Source organism: Sinocyclocheilus rhinocerous, unplaced genomic scaffold (assembly GCF_001515625.1).
Source record: "Sinocyclocheilus rhinocerous isolate Xijiao unplaced genomic scaffold, SAMN03320098_v1.1 scaffold586, whole genome shotgun sequence".
NCBI classification, from domain to species: domain Eukaryota; kingdom Metazoa; phylum Chordata; class Actinopteri; order Cypriniformes; family Cyprinidae; genus Sinocyclocheilus; species Sinocyclocheilus rhinocerous.
The window spans coordinates 151,463-173,026 of NW_015631803.1; the positions used below are offsets into that span (position 1 = coordinate 151,463).

The window sequence follows — 21,564 nt, forward strand, 5'->3', positions numbered from 1 at the left end:
TGCGCGTCTTACAGACTGCAACTTACAATCGCAACTTCATTGTGCTGTTACTCCTTTCGAGCCGAATTTCACAAAATTGGTCAGCTCCTGACAGCATCATGTGTTTTATTAATGGTGAGAAGAATTATTTATTTATTTATTTCAATGAATGTAATCGATTATATATCATAATATTTAGGCTATAATATTATAAATCTGGTTGGTTTGTATTGGTGACGTAATATGTAAATGATATGCGTGCGGCCCGTGAGACTTGCACTTGGACCATAGTTTGGCCCAGTGGAAAAAAGGTTGAGAACCACTGGTCTAACACAATCTGACCTAATGACATCATCACATGGCACAGCTGATTGGTTCTCTCCTGTATCGGTAGCCAATGAGCTCGCTGCTCAACATTCAAATATATGATTAGTGCTTGCAGTAGCAGTCGCAGCTTGCTTCAGAAACCCTCCACCTTCCCCAGCTCCACCTGTATAGATCTGCTACGAGGTGATTCACGTATGCTATATGGGGGTTATTTCATGTATGTTATATTTGCAGCAGCAATATTTCTTACATGCTCACAGCAGCATGTTGTGGATGTATTGGCAGTAGCAAGTCTCGGTACTTGCTCTGCCGCAGCAGCAGCAGCTTAGCAGATCTAATCCACCAAGACCAAACACATTAACATTGTCATGTACATTACCATGCCAATCCCTCCGAGAGTTGTCATGACAGAACTGTATTTAAAGAGAAAACTTGTCTCAAGATAGACAGATAGATGAATGAATGAATGATAGAACAAAAATCAATAGATATAGACAGACAGATAGATAGATAGATAGATAGATAGCTAGATAGATAGATAGATAGATAGATAGAGGCAGAACGAACAAATGATTGAAAGAGCAAATGATAGAACGAACAAATGATAGAACGAAAAAATGAAAGAAAGCAAACGAAAACAAATGACAGAATGAACAAACAATAGAACAAACACGATAGAACGAACAAATGATAGAAAGAGCAAATGAAAGAAAGAGCAAACGACAGAATAAGCAAATGATAGAACAAAAATCAATAGACATAGACAGACAGAGACAGACAGACAGACAGATAGATAGATAGATAGCTAGATAGATAGATAGAGGCAGAACGAACAAATGATTGAAAGAGCAAATGATAGAACGAACAAATGATAGAACGAAAAAATGAAAGAAAGCAAACGAAAACAAATGACAGAATGAACAAACAATAGAACAAACACGATAGAACGAACAAATGATAGAAAGAGCAAATGAAAGAAAGAGCAAACGACAGAATAAGCAAATGATAGAACAAAAATCAATAGACATAGACAGACAGAGACAGACAGACAGACAGATAGATAGATAGATAGCTAGATAGATAGATAGAGGCAGAACGAACAAATGATTGAAAGAGCAAATGATAGAACGAACAAATGATAGAACGAAAAAATGAAAGAAAGCAAACGAAAGAAAATTGTGCAAATGATAGAACAACAAATGATTGGACAAATGACAGAATGAACAAACAATAGAACAAACACGATAGAACGAACAAATGATAGAAAGAGCAAATGACAGAATAAGCAAATGATAGAACGAACAAATGAAAGAAAGAGCAAACGACAGAACAACAAATGACTGAACAAATGATAGAACGAACAAACAGAACGAACAAACAAAAGAAAGAGCAAACGATAGAACAAATGATAGAACGAACAAACAAAAGAAAGAGCAAATGAAAGAAAGAGCAAATGAAAGAAACAGCAAACAATAGAATAAAAAACGACAAAACGAACAAACTAAAGAAAGAGCAAATGAAAGTAAGAGCAAACGATAGAACAACAAACAATAGAACAAACAAACGATAGAATTAATAAACGACAGAACGAACGAATGAACAAACGAAAGAAAGAGTAAACAATAGAACCAACAATAGAACGAACAAAGGAAAGAATGAACAAACGAAAGTAAGAACAAACAATACATAGACAGACAGACAGATAGATAGACAGTAGGGTTGGGTACCGAACTCGGTACTTTCAAGGGTGCCGACCGAATTGCGTTGGTACTACCGAGTACTGATTCACGTTAAATCAATCGGTGCCAAATTTCGGTACCTGATAACGCATCTGGGCGCATACGCTACAGAGAGAGAAAGATAGACCCTGTGACGTGAGGTCACCCCTGCAACTCGTTCAAACAACACACAGGGCAAGCCGAAATGTTCTGAAGTGTGGTTACATTTCTAGGGTCATATGGTTTCTGCGAAAATGCGGACGGGATCGCGTTTCCATTCAGTCCATTGATAAAAACGTTATTTACTCTATAGCGCGGAATGCCACGGAATTCGTTAATTTTTGGAGTAGTAGGTCTGCCACTTAATTCGAATCGCGATATGAACTAGTGTCTGTGAATATTAAAATGCAAAAAGACTAAAATGTTCCGCTTGCCTCTGTATGTATGAATGGCGGAAACGCGGTTTTGTTTACTACACAAATACTGAAGCACGAGTGACGCTCGCGGTGATTTTCGGCCTCTGCTTCTCTCCAGAGCTGCTGTGAGAGAATTTTACAGTTTCATTTGAGAAAACTAGCATCATCATACTGTATACACACAGAAACTTCATGGCAACCCGTCAAAATAAAAGTACGGTTTAACATGTAACAGAAATATATTACTCTTGTATTACTTTTGTAAAGTATAATGTACATCTTTAAATATTAAATTTTCTATCAAATTTAAATAAAACAATTAAATGATAAAAATAAATATTAAAACCAGATTAATCACTTAATTGTAGAAAAAATAATACAATTATTAGCCTATTAAAATTTTTTTAAAAAGAATATTCAAAATTTTTCTTCCATGTATTAATTTCAACAGTAAACCTCAATTTGTTTGCCAAAAAATAAAAGGGTTTAATTTTCATTTGATTTAAAATAAATGTTTAATGCCTTCATTTGATTTTCAGAAAAATTAAAACAATAATTTCTTATTGTTCATTTCCCAGAATGCATCAGTTTTCTGAACGTGATTCTGCAGTTAAACTCCTAAGAAAAAGTGAATATTCTCTAAAAGCTGTTTTGGACCTTCAGCTGCTCTGGGTTTCTGCGGTTTGTTTCTCTTTGACCTGCTGCACTACTGCATTTAAACACAGTAAAGCTGAGCACTGTTTTAAAGAGAGAGTAAGAGAGAGAGAGAGAGCCTCTGTAGGTCTGCAAAGCCGTCCTGTGAGAGACTCATTTAGAAGGAACGAGAGAAGGAAGGGAAGAAAGAAAACTCCTTCTCAGGAAGATTAGTGGACGTGCTTTTGCAGTCGGAGGTGGACGCAGAGCTGCTTCGGACACATTTTTCTCTGCCAGCCGCTCTGACCCCTGGGGCGAGGAGTTACCGTGAGGCCAGCCTCCCGCCTGCGTCAATTATTCACTGTCACCGCCGCCACTTCATCCCCTTGATAAAGAAAACTGTCCTTATCGGTAACCGGCCTCTCTTAAAAAACTATTTCCACACTCCGGCCCGCAACCATCCATCCCGCCCCTCGTCCTCTTACAGAACGCGCCGGGCTTGAATAATGCAACATAAAATGCGACGAGGGATGCGTGAGGAGCAGATAAGGCGTGTTTTTAAATGCTTATTAATCAAAAAGTGTCATTTTAACAAGACAAAACCTCTTTCCGGAGATGTCATGTATTGGCGTTTTACTTAAACGCGCTCAATCACGCGCACAAGCCATCGTAAATCAATAGAGTTGCGTTTGCATGCAGCAAAATATGCATTTAAGCATATGCATTTGCGCTTGACCCCGTATTGTCTGTGTGGCGGCTGTAAAGATGTTAAGCATCCTGCCCGCCGGTTCCCTCAGGACTGACCCGACTCAGCAGAAAACACGGTTGCAGCGGCGCTTAGCGCGGCCATCAATCACGCCGCAACACGACTAACTCACTTTCACCATGATGTATGTGGAGAGTCACCGATTCCAGTTAATCAAGTCATTACCCGCAGGCCCCTGAGCAACCTCAGCTGCTCCGCTGCACAACCTCACGCCGCCGTAGAAATGCATTGATTTTTTTTTTGGTCTATATATAGCGTAATATTTTGCACCAAACTTTGCAATCTCACTTCTGCAGAAAGAATAATTGCACTATTGAATACATGAATAATACTGGAGAAATCTGCAATTCAGATAAATACAAAACACTACAAAAGCTGCTCCTTATTGCCATTTATCAAGATGCATGCGTGCATGCTGCATTTGAATGCATTAACAAAAGGCAACATTTCCATGGAATCAGGGCCTGAGGCTAAACTGCCAATGGCCAGTGACTTGAGAAAATGTAAAAAACTTGAGAAAATGTGGCCATAAATTTTTTTTTCCCCAGCCATAAAACTGTATGTACATTGTTTCAATAAAAAAAAAACACAAAAAAAACAGACAGAACAAATTGTGGAAACACATGTATCTAACTAATTATTAATTAAATAATAATAATAATAATAATAATAATAATAAATAAATAACACATTATTTACTATTATTTAATCAAATTATAAAAACAAACCAGAAATATCACTATAATATTACTGAACTACAAAATATTAATAATAACAACAACAACAACAACAACAACAATAATATTTAATGTATATTAATACTAATACTAATATTATTTTTAGTAATAGCATTTTTTGTAAATACTGTATGTGCATTATTTCATTAACATTTTTTTAAAAACATCTAATTGCAATTTTTCTAATTAATTAATTATGAATCAAATTATTTAAAAAACATCTATTAAGAAATATCACTATAATACTATTGAATAGTGAAGTATTTAATAATAATAATAATAATTTATTATGTATAATAATTTATATTATATATAATTTATATAAATATTATTATTATTATTTATAATTACTTTATTTAACGTTTAAACAATAGAACTTTTAATTTGGCAGAAAACTGCAGGGGAAACCTCTCTTTTGAAATGCTTCTCTCTTGTTGACTACATATTTATAAACTCATTCTCATTAAAAACTTGGGAAGATGTCTGGAGCATATTGCATTTTCAAATGCCCGTTATAAGCAACTGAAACTCTTATATACTCATATAATTACAACGCTAAACCATATGCTAAAACCATATCGCATTCTCAGCCATTGCTCGAATTAATAAAAAAAAAATACCAACCAACTGACCAATTTTTACTCACATTTGGCGCTTGGTGAGTGCTCATTTTAGGCCCTGCGGGGAATGCATGAACTGATATATCATGAAAGCAACGTGATAAAAGCATCTGCCAAACATGCAAAGTGCATTCGGACGCCACTGTCTGCCAAGGTCGCCGTGCACGAGTTCGCATCCCGACTGCATTTATAACCCATCGAGAACCCTCACGCCGTCCAGTAAAACGCACCGCAGAGACACCTGCTCGCATTTTAATTGAATACATGCATTGTTTTCCCTTTTAAATCAGGTGACTCGCGCTCGGGTTCATAATTCGTGCTCGCATTTTCATAGAGGTCTGTGAAAGCGGGCCCCAGGCCCCTAACATAAAACAAATGACCAGCTCTCGTGATAAATGGTTCTATTAGCAATCCAGATTGTTAAACTCAGATATAACAGAGTCGAGGGGAGCGGCGGCCCATTTATTTTCCCCTCCTCACACAAATAGCTTGTTTTTTATGTGTAAATAACATATTAAAAGTCTGCATTAGCCGTGTTGTCTGATAGAGAGGAAAGCGTCGGGGATAAATAACGGCGGACAGGAATGTAAAACACAGCACGTTTAATAGCGCGTCTTCGCGGTGGGCTTGACTGAGGTGACAGCGGCTCTGCAGATTGTTGTAAACTCCACATTGACCGTAAAGCCGCCGAACGCAACCGTATATTAAAAGTGGCGACTCCAGGCTCGAGGGAATGTGATCCCGGGTTCAAGGACCTCGTCTCTCGGGCCCCGCGCTGCATATTCACTTATCAGAGTCTGCGGGCCGGGATAATAAAGCGGATTAAAGTGATAAGTAATTGCTCTGTCGCCGAGCGCTAGCAAACAGCTGAGGCTCGTTCCGCCGCTAAACTAGAGAGCATTTATTTACAGATCGGAGAGGACTAAACCAGCTCTGCTGAATAGTTCCTAGTATGTGGACTAACGTTTCGTGAGAAAATCGCTAAACTTTCTGGTGAAGCTGGCTGAGGAAGTCATTGCTGGTTAAGCTAGTTAAGCTAGGGATAGTTAACCCAAAAAGGAACATTTTGCAGTCATTTACTCACCTAAAGTCGTTACAAACATTTATGACTTACCTTTTTCCAAGTTATTTTAAAGAATGTTATAAATCAAACAAAATTGTACAGAAAACAATAACACTGAAACATTTTTCAAAATATCTTCTTTTGTGTTTAACAGAAGATAGAAGTATATTTTTTGTTTATATTTTTAATTAGATTTGATTTTTATATTTTCTGCTTTCATGTTAATTTTGCTTAAAGTTTTAGTAATTTTGTTGTGTCATTTTATCAGTTTTTGTTGTTTTTAAATATGTTTGTATATTTTTTATTCATTTTCATTTTCATTTCCGTTTTAGTTTATTTTAGTGCATAAAGGTAAACGAAATAAAAATTTTTGTCATTTTTATGTGCTTTTGTAATTTTAAAAGTTTTTTTTAATGTCTATATAGTATTAATACAATTTTAGTAATTTTTAAAATACATTGTCATTTTAAGTAATTTTAGTCCTTCAACTTAAACTTATTTCAGTTATTTGCCAAGGCAACATTTCTATTTTTTTTTTTTCAATTTTATTAGTTTTTTGTTAATCTAATATTTTTATTTATTTATTTTATTATTTTTATGTTATGTATTTTTAATACATTTATATTTCATTTCATTTTATATTTTATTTATATATTTTGTTTTATTTTATATTTTATTATTATTTTTTTAAAACTTTTTTATGTTATATTTTATTTCATTTATGAATATATTTATATAAAAATAAAAGCTATTTCACAATATTAATGATTATTTTATTTTATTTTATTTCAATTACCGAAAATACTTTTCAATAGCTTAAAGGCACAATATGTAAGTTTTCGCCGCTAGAGGGCACATATTCAAAACAAAGGTGTAGTTTGATGACCCGTGACTGAGTGTGGAATCATGGGAGTTGTGGTCTTCATCCACACAGCCGATGCAATCCGACGGGACTTGGGCAGAAATCATGTTCATGGATGAGCTAATGATTTATTAACGTCGTAGTATGAAGCAGGGTGAGGCTGAAAGCCGTCGAAGCGAAACGAGGCCGCTGAACGAGCGGTGTCACTAGTTAAAATTGCTTATTTCTCTGGATTTAAACGTTCTTCGAAACATTTGGGATAATGTAAGTACACAAGTCAGCAAAATATATAACACTGTTCTAGTGGTTTTTGGATATTTTAATAAAAAAATCTTACATATTGTGCCTTTAACTTTCAATTAATAATAACAAACTGATTACGTAGAGGTTAGACATACTGAAGAGATCAAAAAATAATTTAAAACAAATTTTTAAATGTTTCTAAATCTGAAATTTAATCTTACAAAAAACATTTCAGTTTAGTGAGGTCTCTCCTGTCTCGTATGTTTCTCACATGTGCCTCCTCTAGAGTTTCAAAAATATATTTTTGTGTTGTTACACACAGCATAAAGAAAGCGTGTCCTCAGTCACATCTGAAGTGTTTTCGTTCACAAACACAGAGGAGCTTCTAACAGCACACTGCTGCAGGCCTCATTAAAATTGGTTTTAATTAGTTTCAGCTCTGATTCGAAGCCCTCAGCGCTTCTGATCTGGCGTTTGCTGTGGTTTTCTGCTAAAAAACGCTCAAGTCAAAACTACCTGTTAGTCCGTGTTCAATATTCATCCGCCTGGAGTCTCTCAGAACAAACACTGTTCACAGTGCAATCACAAACGTCCCCATTTCATGCCATTCTTTGATACACAATTAATGACCGTTTGAAATAATGGCAGGCCACCAAAGTCTTTCATGAATCAGAAAGCAGAATCAGCATTTCAAAGGTCTCAGACGGGCCGCCGTCCACCGCTGCGACCGCTGTCTTCACTAATTCATATCAGTTATACTCTGGAGGTAAGAACAAGCTCCTTCGGCCTCATTATAGACAACTTTTATCACGGGTCCACAGACATGTTTTAAACATGCTCGCTCTCGTCTGCTGTCACACTCTTTCCTCTCTGGACGGGGTTTGATGACCCCAAAGCACACACTGAGATGCTGAAAGTTTGCATCCACGACAGACGAGTCTGAAAAGCGCATGATTACGGCAAGCATTCAGGATTATGGAATATAATCAGAGTTCCGTGTGAATAGAGATCTCTGTAATATCTCAGTTGTTTCTCTTATACTGCAATGAGATTAATAGAGAACATTTATTTAAAGACCCTATTATAATATAATATTATCGGAAAAATAAAATAAAATGTATAATTTAAAAAACAAAATAAAATATAAAATAAAAAGATATAAAGATATAAATAATATATAGAATTAAATTAAATTAAATTAAATTATATATATAAAATTAAATAAATATATTTTAAAAATTGAAAAAATATAACAATCATGAAAAATACAAATTTAATAAAAATATAATTTTAGAATATGATTAAAATAGTAAATATATAGTTTTTTAAAGTAATTTTATACAGTATTTGTTTTTGTCATTTTTATTAGTTTTTTTTTTTATATTAATTTAAATATATACTGTATCATTAATTAATTTTTATCTCAGTTTTAGTAATTTTATATTCCTTCAACTTAAACGTATTCATTTTACCTAGTTGTCAAGGCAACATTTACTTTTTTTATTTTGTTTTTCTAAATGAAGTTTTTTAAGCTAAAATGTAATTTTTCAACAGCCAAATGTAGCTAATGAGGTCTCTTATTGTTTTTCTAATTGTTGAAGTTATAGTGATATTTAATTTTATTTCAGCTTTATTTTAATTACTTTTCTAAATGATTACTATTTTTAATAGTTGAAGTTTTAGTTAGCAATAACAACACTGATTAATATCGAAGGGCTCATCCTTTTTTTTTTTTTTTACTATTAATATTTCAAAATAATTTTAAATTTTGTCTATCTACTAAAATTGAATCTTACAATAGCCAAACGTAGAATTAAGGTAGAATCTTTTATATTGTTTATAGCTAGATCAAATGCATCATGGCTCGTGAGCAATGAAAGAGAAATCTGCGTCTGATACCATCCATGCTGCTGCTTAGTTCCATCAAACAAAGTTAGGATCTCAAATTCACTTTCACTTCAGTCTCACCCGTAATTTCCCCCGCAGTTCAAAACGAATCATATGAATCATGTACGAGTGAAAATCACACTCTATAAATTATGCCCTTCGACTGTCTTGTTGCCACTGTGTGGCCTATTTTTCCGCTCCTTTCTTCAACAAATCATGGATTTTTCTTTCCTATACAATGGCAGGCCACCAAATTCCTTCATCAATCTCTAAAAAAAGCCCAAAATCCACCAGAGGTGTTTCCATTTCAAAGCTGGACCTCGGCGCGTGTCGTCCGCCGCTGCTATTTTAACTAGTTCATAACACTTACACTCTGGAGGAAGGAACAAGGTCTTTGGGCCTCATTATTCAGGGCTTTTATCATGTTTTAAACATGCTCGCGCTCTCTCTATCCGTGCGTCCGTAGCTCCTGATTAATCTCAGAGCAAACAGAGCGCTAAAAGCCCAGGGCTCGTCCAATCGGCCGTGATTACGTGTCGTTGCACGAGGACGACTCGCTCGCTATTAATGAACGTGAGTTTAGGATTCACATCAGGCCCGACGGAGCCTCACCTTTGGCTCTTGGGGGCTTTCGGCCCGGCTTATCAGGGCCGGCCGGCACCGCCAGCGCCATATTTTATCTTTAAAATGCATATTTCATGGGCATATTCTCTTCCTCGGCTCTCGGCTGGTGAGATAAATAACCCCAGAATAACTCAAAACATCATCTGCTTATGTGCAACTCTTAAATCTCATTTACACTGCATGCAACGCAATTGGTCATGTGATATGCAAGAACCAATGAGGTTGGATGCACCAGATATAATATGAACATATGCATGCATGAATGGGATTTGAGACTGAAACGCAAAGTAATAGGAAGTGAAAGCGAGTTGTTTTGGGAAGGAGCGGACAGGTTCGTACCTCTGGCCAGTGATGATGGGGAAGGTTTTTTGGGCAGCTCGCTGAAGCTGTTTCCATCCAGAGCGGACGTCTTACAGTCCTTCTTCTCTGCGGCGGTGGGAACGCTGGCCTCCATTCTGATGTATTCTGTGAGAGAGAGACAGAGAGGTCATCTGAAATATCCTTGCAGATGTATTAATAAGGTAAAGCAAAGAAATCAAATAAAGAAGAAAACATTACGTAAAATTAACTAAAACATAAAATGAAATATAAAAAATAAAATATATAGAATAAAATGAAATAAATCTGAAAATATAAATGAAACTAAATTAAATATAAAAGTAAATAAATAAATAAATATAAATTAAAATAAATAAAAACAAAACAATACATAAAATAAAATAGATAAATAAATCAAATTAAATGAAATTAAATATACCAAAGAAACTATAAAAACTAAATAAAATTTAAATAAAATGAAAAAATATAAATAATTTTGAAAATGAAATAAAATATAAAAATAAAAAAATATATATAAATTTATGAAAAAAATGAAAAATACATGAAATAAAAAATATATATAAAAATAAATAAATATGTGAAATATAAAAAACTAAATAAAACATAAAATGAAAAAATAATAAAATATAATAAATACATGCAACTATATAAAAAAAATAAAATATAAAAATAAAAATGAAAATATTTTAACAATCAAATATAAAACAATATGATTTATATAATATAATATAACAAACATTTGTAACATAAACATAAAATATTGAAAATAATAATAGCTAGGTGGTTGCCAGGGCGTTGCTATGCTTTTGTTAGGGTGTTCTGATTGGACAACCTGAAATCTGATATTCTGATCTCTTTCTAACACTGCAAGATGACACACTGAACTTTAATACTTACTGTTGATTTAAACTAACCTCCAACACTAACTGCGATCAATCCTAACAGTGCTTGACCACAAATAAATTACTACTAATAAACAAACCTGCGTGCACTCGACCTAAAGTTGATGAAATCCTGCTTATGAAAGCAGTGCTGCATCACGGCACGTTATTGAAACGGCTGGAGTGAGCAGAAGCAGATTCGTTTAGTCACTCGACCGTCTCGTTTCTCGCGGTTTTTAAGGCAAGGTAAGCCGATTAGCGGAGGAGCACACGAGTGAGCGTGCATGGCATCTGTTTCCACTTTCCTTCGCCAACAGCGATGCTCCATGCGGCCGCGGGCACAAGTCAACATCAAGTCAAAAATCACTTCTTTAACTCAGATTCCTGCTCTTATCATGAACAGTTCAGCAGTGCATTGCGTTGACTTCAAAACATCTTGGCAGTCATTTCCCGCTGACGTCATCATTCCCTCATTGTTTTTAAGGCTACAAATTTTGCAGGCCCAAATCAGGGTGTAACGCTAGCGTCAGGATGATGAAGACGCTCCATAAATCCCGTAAGCCTTTTATCTGACCCTGCATTCACCTCTACATTCACCCTGCACTGAAATCACAGCGTCAGTCTTTACAAGAGGAGGATCTGGCTCGGAATATTCCTCATGCTGTGGCCAAAATCGTACATCACATTATATCATTGTAACGGTACATACTAGCGGTCAAAAGTCTGAAATAATTGACTTTTTAATGTTTTTGAAAGAATAATCAAGCAGAAATTTCAGCATATGAGAATGATTTCTGAAGATCATGTGACACTGAAGATTGGAGTAATGATGCTGAAAATACAGCTTTGATCACAGAAATAAATTACAGTTTACCAGATATTTTGAATTGTAATAATATTTTACAATATTTCTGGCTTTTATTGTATTTCTTGATAAAATAATGCAGCCTTGGTGAGCCTAAAGGTGTTCTTTCAAAACCATTTTTAAAAAATCTAAATAATTCCAAACTTGACAGTAATGCATATATCATGTTATAGCTATTTTTGCTGTAAATTGAACAAAAAAAGGTTAATTTTGATTTCATATTTATGAATAATTCAATTATTAAAATAACTTTGGTTCATTTATTTACCCTAAGCTTGACAAACTGCCAATTAAATGTTTAAAAAAAAAAAAAAAAAAAAAAAAAAATTTAATTAAAACCTTAAAAGGAAAAATATTGAATGATTATATAAAATAATTATAATTATATTCACTATTTTAAATAAAAAAATTAATTATTCAATTACTGTAAGTTGAATAATTTAATTAATTAAAGTAAATCAGTAATTATCCTTATGTTATTTTGATAAATAATTCAATTAACTTTGGCTTATTTATTAAACCTTATTTGTTTGTAATGTTTCATTTGATAAATTCTCCTTTATTGAAAAATGATTGAAATGATTATATTATGTAATTGTATTAATTATAACTACCACCAATTATATGTACTATTTAAATGATTAAATTGTTATTAATTGAATGTTAAATTAAACTAATTAAATTAAATGTGACTAATTATTCATATTTTATATTTACAAATAATTAAATTACTCGGTTTACTAATTAAACCTATTTTTTAGGGTAATTTCTTTTTTAAAAACAGCCATTTAAATACTTAAGAAAGATTTGAATTTAATTAGATTTTTTTTTTTTTTGGAACTTGATGCAATGCAAAATGTAAAAAATATCAGATGTTTTTTAATGTGAAGCAAAACAGCTCAATTAAAAATGAATCACTCAAACCAGAGTAACATTATAATACAGAATCAGAATCATGAATTCAGTAAAATAATTGACTAAACTTTATTTCACAGTGCCAAACAAACACTCTTTAAAAACTTTGACTTTTTCACACTATCTAATGTTCTTGTCACATTTATATGTAAATAATGTAAATATTGATCTAAGTCACATGGTATAACCCATTGAACCACTCGGCTCCAGTGCACACTCAACAGACAGCAGCAGATGTGATCTATCTAGTGCACAGTACTGTACGTCTTTGTCCTTGCGGTCTGACAGAAATCAGTGAAAGACGAACACCTCTGTGAGCGTGAAGAGCGTCAGAGATCTCAGGACGAGACGCCCTGACACACAGATGGCCATGAAAGCTAGCGCCAACAGTCACGCGACTCCGATTATTTACCGTCCTCCGTCAAACACTGCATTCACAACGAAAGCAGACAGACGGTTTTACTTGACCTTTTGACCTCCAAAAATCAACATCATGGTATAACAGCATTGAGAATTAGAATACATAATCACAGAATAATTACTATATTATTTAACAATATTTCATTATTATTATATACAATTGGTGCATCCCAAATCGTGTACTTATGCACTATTCTATGACGTTTTGGAGTATAAATAGTGCGAGTAGTGCGTTCACACTGAAAATTCCAAAAAGAAAAAGTGCACTTTAAATACCCGGATGATGCACTTAAAGGGATAGTTCACCCAAAAATGAAAATTCTGTCATCATTTACTCACCCTCATGTCGTTCCAAACCTGTATGTGTTGCTTTCTTATATTGAACACAAAAGAAGATATTTTGAAGATTGCTGGTAATCAAACAGTTGGTAGTTACCATTGACTTCCATAGTAGGAAAAAAAAATACTTCAAAATATCAACTCATACAGGTTTGGAACGACATGAGGGTGAGTAAATGATGACAGAATCTTCATTTTTGGGTGAACTATCCCTTTAAATAACAAAACAAAAAAAAAAACTAAGTGCGGAATGTTGGACACTTCATGCAATCAACTGTCGCAGCTTTAATTGCGTAGCAAAGGGGGCGGGGCTATCAGACTCCGTTTATGAATGACAAAATAACCTTATATAATTCCTTCACTACATGGTGCATAAGTACATAGTATATAAGTGCATAGTGTATAGTGCGTCATTTGGGACGGAGCTAATGATTTTTTTATATTTATTTTATTGAGAATAAGATAACTCCGTTTTTAACAATTTTCAAAAATCATGTTTTTTTTCATTGTGCATTCCAATTAATCTCAATCAAACTGCAGTTGGGTTATTTTGATTAGGTTAAAAAATAACTAAAAAATACAGCTAACTAACACAATAAAACACAATAAAAGCATGATGACATAATAAAAAACATGATTTTTGAAAATGTAAAAAAACTGAGTTATCTGTTTTTGCAAATAAACTCTTCAAATAATAACAGAATAATATCTATTTTAATTCAATTATTTAATTTATTTAATACATTAAACATAATTATCATTAATATTACATATCAAAGATTTTTAATATTTTAATGTCATTTTTAATATATACTATGAATAATTTTGTAAATAAATACAAAATAAAAAGTGAAAAATAAAATAAAACCGGGCAGAAAGACACATGGCTGATAAAAGCAATACTAAAAATAATAACTACAAGTTATATTTATTTTTTAAATGTTTAATTCAATTGCTTAATTTATTTAATACATTAAACATAATTATGGCTGATAAAAGCGATACTAAAATATTATTTCAATGTACTATGAGAGAGAAATATGATACAAAACTTTAACTACTGGGTTAAAACAGCCATTTTCACTGTAAATATGGTGACTGATTCCTGGAAAATACGTGAAATCCTACAGGTGAATATATAACAAGTATTACAGCGCTGCACATTTTGAAATACACATCAGAAAGCAAAGATGTTTAATAAATAAAGATGTTTCTTAAAGTACAGCAAATGAGAGCTGGAAAATGATCCAGAACAGGCGAAAGTTCGCCAAACTCATCAGACCAGAAACCGGTTTCTACATTCACTACACCCTTCATTCATTACAGGCCACAAAACGTCTCAGGTTACGTATGTAACCCTGGTTCCTCGAGGGAACGAGACGCTGCGTCGAAAACGCTAGGGGAACGCCTTCTGCGACCCACGCTCTGAATCACATGTGAAATCAGTCCAATAGCTGAACGGGACGTCACGGGCGGGTGACGTCATGACCAGGAAGCTATAAAAGCACGTGCGGCGGAGCCAGCGTCAGCTTCTAGGAATGAAGCAAGCGCTGGCAGGAACGCCGGAAGTATGGCACTGAGATGCAGCGTCTCGTTCCCTTTAGGAACTCGAGCTGCGTCGAAAACGCTAGGGGAACGAGAATGCCCGTAGCTGCCGTGGACCGCCCAATAGCGCGGGCGCGATCTTTGGTGGCACGGACAGAGAGATCAGCGGTTCTCCTTCCCTCTGCGATATTATCAGTGATGCAGGGATGAATAGGCGGGCCGAAAAAGGCCTGGTCCACGACCTCGACACCTCGGTGTGAAGGTCGGGGAAAAATGGCAGGCTCCGGCATGGAGGTGGCGGCTTCGCGCGCAGGAAGCGTTCATCAAGCTTGCTTCGCTGCGGCTCGGCCTGCTTCTCGGCGGGCCAATCGATTTTTAGCTTGGCCACGGCACGAGTAAGCACCTCCACTAGCTCCTCATATTGGGGCGATTGAGGGGGCGAAACCTCTTCGACGTCCTCCACGTCAACCTCCTCGGAGGAAGACAGGAGAAGCGTCGAGCCGTCACCCCGGGAGGAAGTAGCCGCAGAACGGGCTTCCGAACCCAGAGATCGGGCACTGGATCTCGTCTCCGGCCGAAAAAGGCCTGGCCCACGACCTCGACACCTCGGTGTGAAGGTCGGGGAAAAATGGCAGGCTCCGGCATGGAGGTGGCGGCTTCACGTGCAGGAAGCGTTCATCCAGCTTGCTTCGCTGCGGCTCGGCCTGGTTCTCGGCGGGCCAATCGATTTTTAACTTGGCCACGGCACGAGTAAGCACCTCCACTAGCTCCTCATATTGGGGCGATTGAGGGCCTGAAGAGGAAGCACTTTTCACTCTCAAAATCAATTGTTTAAAATGAATTTAATTTTGCATAAATGCTCCAAGAGTTAAAAAAAACGCAGTCGGATCGACTCTGTTAAACCATCATCTGCTTTGGTGTGTCGTTTATGAGATTGAACAGGTGTGAGAGCTCATTAGCACCGATCAGTGGAGCAAACGAGCTCCCGCTTTACCAGCCCGCCTCATTAATCACAACCACTGAAATAACACTTCTGACCTGAGATCAGTCTGAGGCCTTCATTAAAAGCTTTTGTTTAGGAGATGACGGTAAGTGAGAAAGTCTGTGATCCAACGATTATAGCTTTAAACACTGGTGGGAATTTGCCAAAAACCAATGATTTCACAGTTCACTAACCTAAACTAAAAAAAAAAAAACGATTAAAAAATCTGATTCAGCAATTCATAAAATCTCAATAGTCACAGTCTCTGGATTGAATTATATATACACATACATACAGACAGACATACAGACAGATACTACACTGTATTGAATAATGATTATTATAATTATTATTTAAGTCATATAAAATAATTTTATTTAAAATATTAAAATATAAATTATTAATATTTCATATGTATAATAAAGAAATTTGAAGGTTAATAAACAAATATTATTTCAATTATTTCAATTACTTGAAATATTAAATATAACTAATATTAAATAATTATTAAATATTAAAATTACTAATTAAAAAATATGAATATTAAAATTGTATTACAATTTATTTATTATATATGATCATTAAAAACAAACAAACAATTTTACAAATAAATATTGAGATACATTAAGTATGGCCCAGGTATTTCACTCAGAATAAATATTACTAAAAACATTATTTAGATACTTAAATGATTACTTACTTAAAATGATGACTACTCAAAATATTATATATAATTCAGATTCAATTATTATTTAATATGAATTATGTAATTATTATATATAATTAATCTATTAAAAAATTTAACATTTTGAAAAACTAAATAGATAATTAAATTAGAAAACGTCAACAAAAAATAAATATTAAGATATTTATATTCATGATTAATTATTTAATAATAAATGATCATTAAATATTAATAATGAATAAATAAATAAATAAATTATATACATGTATACAGACACACACGCATATAAATTTATAAATACAAAGTAAAAAATTATTTTACGTGTTAATAAATAAATAAATACTTTAACAAATAACTAATAAATATTGAAATTAAGTATCATCCATCCATTTAACTCAGCTCTATTCAATCAAACTACTTTTCAAACAAAATAAAACCGTTAAGAAATGGTAATTAGCTATTGTAACGCGTAACGCCAGTGAACAATCGTCATTTCCATTTGTAACGAGCCTCTGATGCCCAGCAGGATCTCCTGAGAGCAAATAATGCTGATCTCCACTGGTGAGCTTCAGTGTCTTCAGATACACAAACAGCCATTCAGCGGCCATCAGAGCCTCAATACAGGCTTCAGCCTGTAATAATTAGTGGAATATTAGTGAAGACAGGTGTTCCTCAAGGATCAATTTTGGGTCCAATTTTATTCTCTATCTATATAAATGACCTTGGTAAAGGAGTTGAGCCAGCAAATGTACACTTTTATGCAGATGATACTGTCATCTACACTATGGCTTCATCTTTAAAAGTGGCAATGGACTCTCTACAGAATGCTTTTAATTAATTTCAGACTTCTCTTGGTAACTCAAAACTAAATACATAATTTTTTACACGGTCCAGATTATCATTAAATGATTTTATGATTCAAACTTTAAATGGTACACAGATTGAAAGGGTTGCATCTTACAAAATATCTTGGTATCTGGCTCGATGATAAACTGACTTATAGTTCTCATAACGATAGTCTTTTAAAGAAATTGAGACCAACGTTAGGTTTTTATTTTCGTTTGAAAAAATGTTTCTCCTTTGTTGCTCGAAAACGTTTAGTAGAAAGTACTCTTCTATCAGTATTGGACTATGGTGATATCATTGATATGCATGCACCTCTGAATGTTTTGAAAAAATTGGATGTAGTTTATCGTGCTGCTTTACGATTTGTTACTGGTACAAGTGTCCGCACACATCACTGTAATTTATATGAAATGACAAAATGGACTTCATTGCGCTTAAGGAGAAAAAAAACATATGCAAATTTTTATTTTAAAAGCTTTAGTGGGTAACAGTATATATAATACAGTATTACCACAGTATATATCTAGTTTGTTGACATATTACACAAATATTTATAATACCAGATCAACAGATAAACTCTTACTTACGATGCCGATTTTTCATACAGAGATAGGTCGTTCTGCTTTTTCTAATTATGCTCCGTATGTATGGAATGAGCTTCAAGGTACATTGCATATGGAATCTGTACCATCTCTCACTATGTTTAAAAATATTTTGTTTACATAGAACAGTGTACATGTTTTAATAACTGACTAGGATGTGTATTGTTTTTAGAAAATTGTGTTTTATGTTTGTTCACTGTGTGGTGATGTGTATTTCTTTGTAACTTTGTCCTTTGCTGTCTATCTTGACCAGGACTCCCTGGTAGAAGAGATATTGTATCTCAATGGGACCTTCCTGGTTAAACAAGTAAATAAAAAAATACAGGCTTCAGCCAAAGAGAATCAACAACTCAACTCTACACTCCCCCCTCGAGACTCCAACCACGTGTTTGCTCCAGACCCTGAACTTCACATCCATTATTTGATGACTTCTGCTTCTCTGAAAGAGGTCAGTGTGTCGAGTGTGTTTCAGATGAAGCGCTTTCTCATTCACAGGTGGGCAGCTGTTTAGTAAAGCCCCCTAGTGAGGGCACATGTGTCTGCGTGAACACGCACCGTAAATCCAGAGCAAATCCAGCTGTTTGCTATCAAACCCTTGCCTGTCCTCCAGCCTCACATGTGCTCCGAGTGAAACTGCGCTCAGATTGCGTCTGAATTACCGTAATTATGAAACGACAGCTTACAGCAGCGTTTAAAACGCCAAAGAGGATCCGTGTGTCGCTTTGCTGCTCGCAACAGAACATCCTTTATTTTTACATTGATTTAACTCTATATTCTCACGCGAAAACAGTTAACAAATAAAGAAAACACACAGGGCTATTATAAAGCCTGTGGAACAGAAATGCAGAGGGGGGAAACTGCTGCTGACAGCTGCCATGATTGCTCTTAAATGACCTCACAATGCTGTAAAAAATCATTGTAATCTTAACAGTAAAAGACTGTAAAAATACTCTGCTAAAACCTCTTTATGCTACAGTGAAAAACTAACAGATCTGGAACATGTCAGGTAATTTTAATCTTAAATGTATATTTGTTTTGGTATTAAACCTCAACTACCTCAACTTCATTTAAATATATGGATTTCAACAAGTTAGTTAAAATTATATTTTATTTTATATATATACACAATCAATCAATCAATCAATCAATCAATCATCCAGCTAATTTTATTAACATTTTTTTCTGTGCTTAGGTTTAAATTTAGGTCTAATCTGTAAAACTTAAAATGTTTTTACCATATTTTTTAGAGCATAATTCTGGTAACCAGAAATTTCTGATTTTATTATTATTATTTTTTTTTTTTTTACAGTCTGTCAAAATGAAAAAAAGTTAATAACGTTTTTAATGAGTTCAACAAAGACATGATTTTTTTTTTTTTTACCAGTCATATTTTGTACGGTAATTCAGAACATGAACTCAACATCAGGGTTATTACAGTTAACTAAAACAAAAATTAAAACTATTAAATTACTTGAAATAAAACAGATGTTAACTGAAATAAAATAAATAATAAACTTTGGTAACACTTTACAATATTAGTTTTATTATTATTTACAATATTAGTTTACAATATTAACATTAACATGAACAACACATTTGTTACAATATTTATTCATCTTTGTTAAAGTTAGTTAACAAAAATACAACAGTTCATGTTAGCTCAGGTCCATTAAGTAATATTAACAAATACACCTTCTAAATTTGATAATATATTAGTCAATGTTGAAATTAACATTAAGCAAGATTAATAAATGGCTCTAGAAGTGTTTTTCATTGTTAGTTAAATGTTAACTAATGTACGTAACTAATGTTAACAGATGGAACCTTTTTGTAAAGTGTAACCAAAACTTTTTATTTCAGCTAGCAACACATTATTGTATGTATTTAAAAAAATTTTTTTTTACATTTTTAAATTTAATTTTAATTGTATTTTATTTAACTTGATGTATTAAAAGAACTAAAACGGAAATAAGAATGAATAACTACATTATATATATAAATAAATAAATATATATATATATATATAATTTATACTCTTTTTAAAAATTTTTTTTACAAAAACTACTAAAATGACAAAAAAAATTACTACAACTTTAAATAAAATTAAAATGAAAAAAATATATATATAATAATAAAATAAAAAATACCGGTTTTAAAATATTAATGAAAAACTATAATAGCATCTCAAAATAATATTGCAACATTAGTATGAGCTTGATTTGCAATCGCAGTGCAATGCATGTAGGAGCTTTAGGAAAGATTTGAGGTTTTTTGCATGGCATGAAAACACTTTAAAGAAGTACAAAAACCTTTAATTCATCTTGAGCACAAGATGAAGAAACATTCATCCCCACATAATTAGTGGAGATGAATCTTTAAAAAACAACACAGACGAACACATCAAACATGTTCAGTGTGCAACTTCAGTCTGAGAAACTACGAGAGAGGGGGAAAAAAATCTTATTCCTAGATTTATTCCTTATTCCTAGAAGTGAATGCATCAGGATGGGTGTGGTTTGAAGGAGAGAGACGTCCAGAGAAACGAATGTTTCCATGCTGCAGGTGCGGGGAGTTTCAGGAGAGCTGTTTGGCTCCTCACACTGATTTACTCACTGAACCCCTGCTGAATAATTACAGCACAGCCGTCCCACAAACAAATGACTCTGACAGACCCTGAAAGGTCACAGAGCCAAATCCCACATCCCTCGCTAGCGTTCAACCGCCGCAATCCTTCAGACGCTGGGCTGAAGTGTGTTTCCTCAGTGCACAAACACACAGAGCTGAACGCCACGCTTCATCACAGACACGGAAAGATCTCAAACTCATCAGTTCAGAAGGAAGGTTCCTACAGGAAAAACATCTTCCATCGGTCAGGAGACTTTAAGGAGTTTGCACTTGTCAAGAATCAGCTTAGATGTTACTTAAAAAACACACACATGAGATACATGAGTCAAAAGGAAACGAATAACAAGAGTGCACAGCAGACAAAGATCATTTGGTGAGAATCCGATGAGAAATGTTTGAGTTCATTTTGAGATTTTTTCTGATTTTCTGATTGTAGACTTTGGTTTCTTGGCAAATTTGAGCACAGTTTGAGACATTTTGAGATCTCTTGTAAAACTCGATCCCAACCTTATTTGAAGAAGTACTGCTTTATTAACGTAAAAACAAATAAATATAATCCTGTGTATAATTACATAAATATATAAATAAATATATAAAATATGCAATACATAATTAAATGTTTTTATATACAATATATAAAAATAA

At 34.0% G+C, this 21,564-nt stretch overlaps 1 protein-coding gene across 1 annotated transcript in view; it reads right to left on the minus strand.

Moving 5' to 3' along the window:
- The window catches only part of LOC107741990 (zinc finger protein GLI2-like), a 104,322-nt gene that overhangs the window by 71,710 nt on the left and 11,048 nt on the right, over positions 1-21,564 (minus strand). Inside the window, exon 3 of the mRNA XM_016554824.1 lies at positions 10,215-10,340. Within this exon, the coding sequence (XP_016410310.1) occupies positions 10,215-10,340 (126 nt within the window). The remainder of the gene's footprint in view (positions 1-10,214; positions 10,341-21,564) is intronic.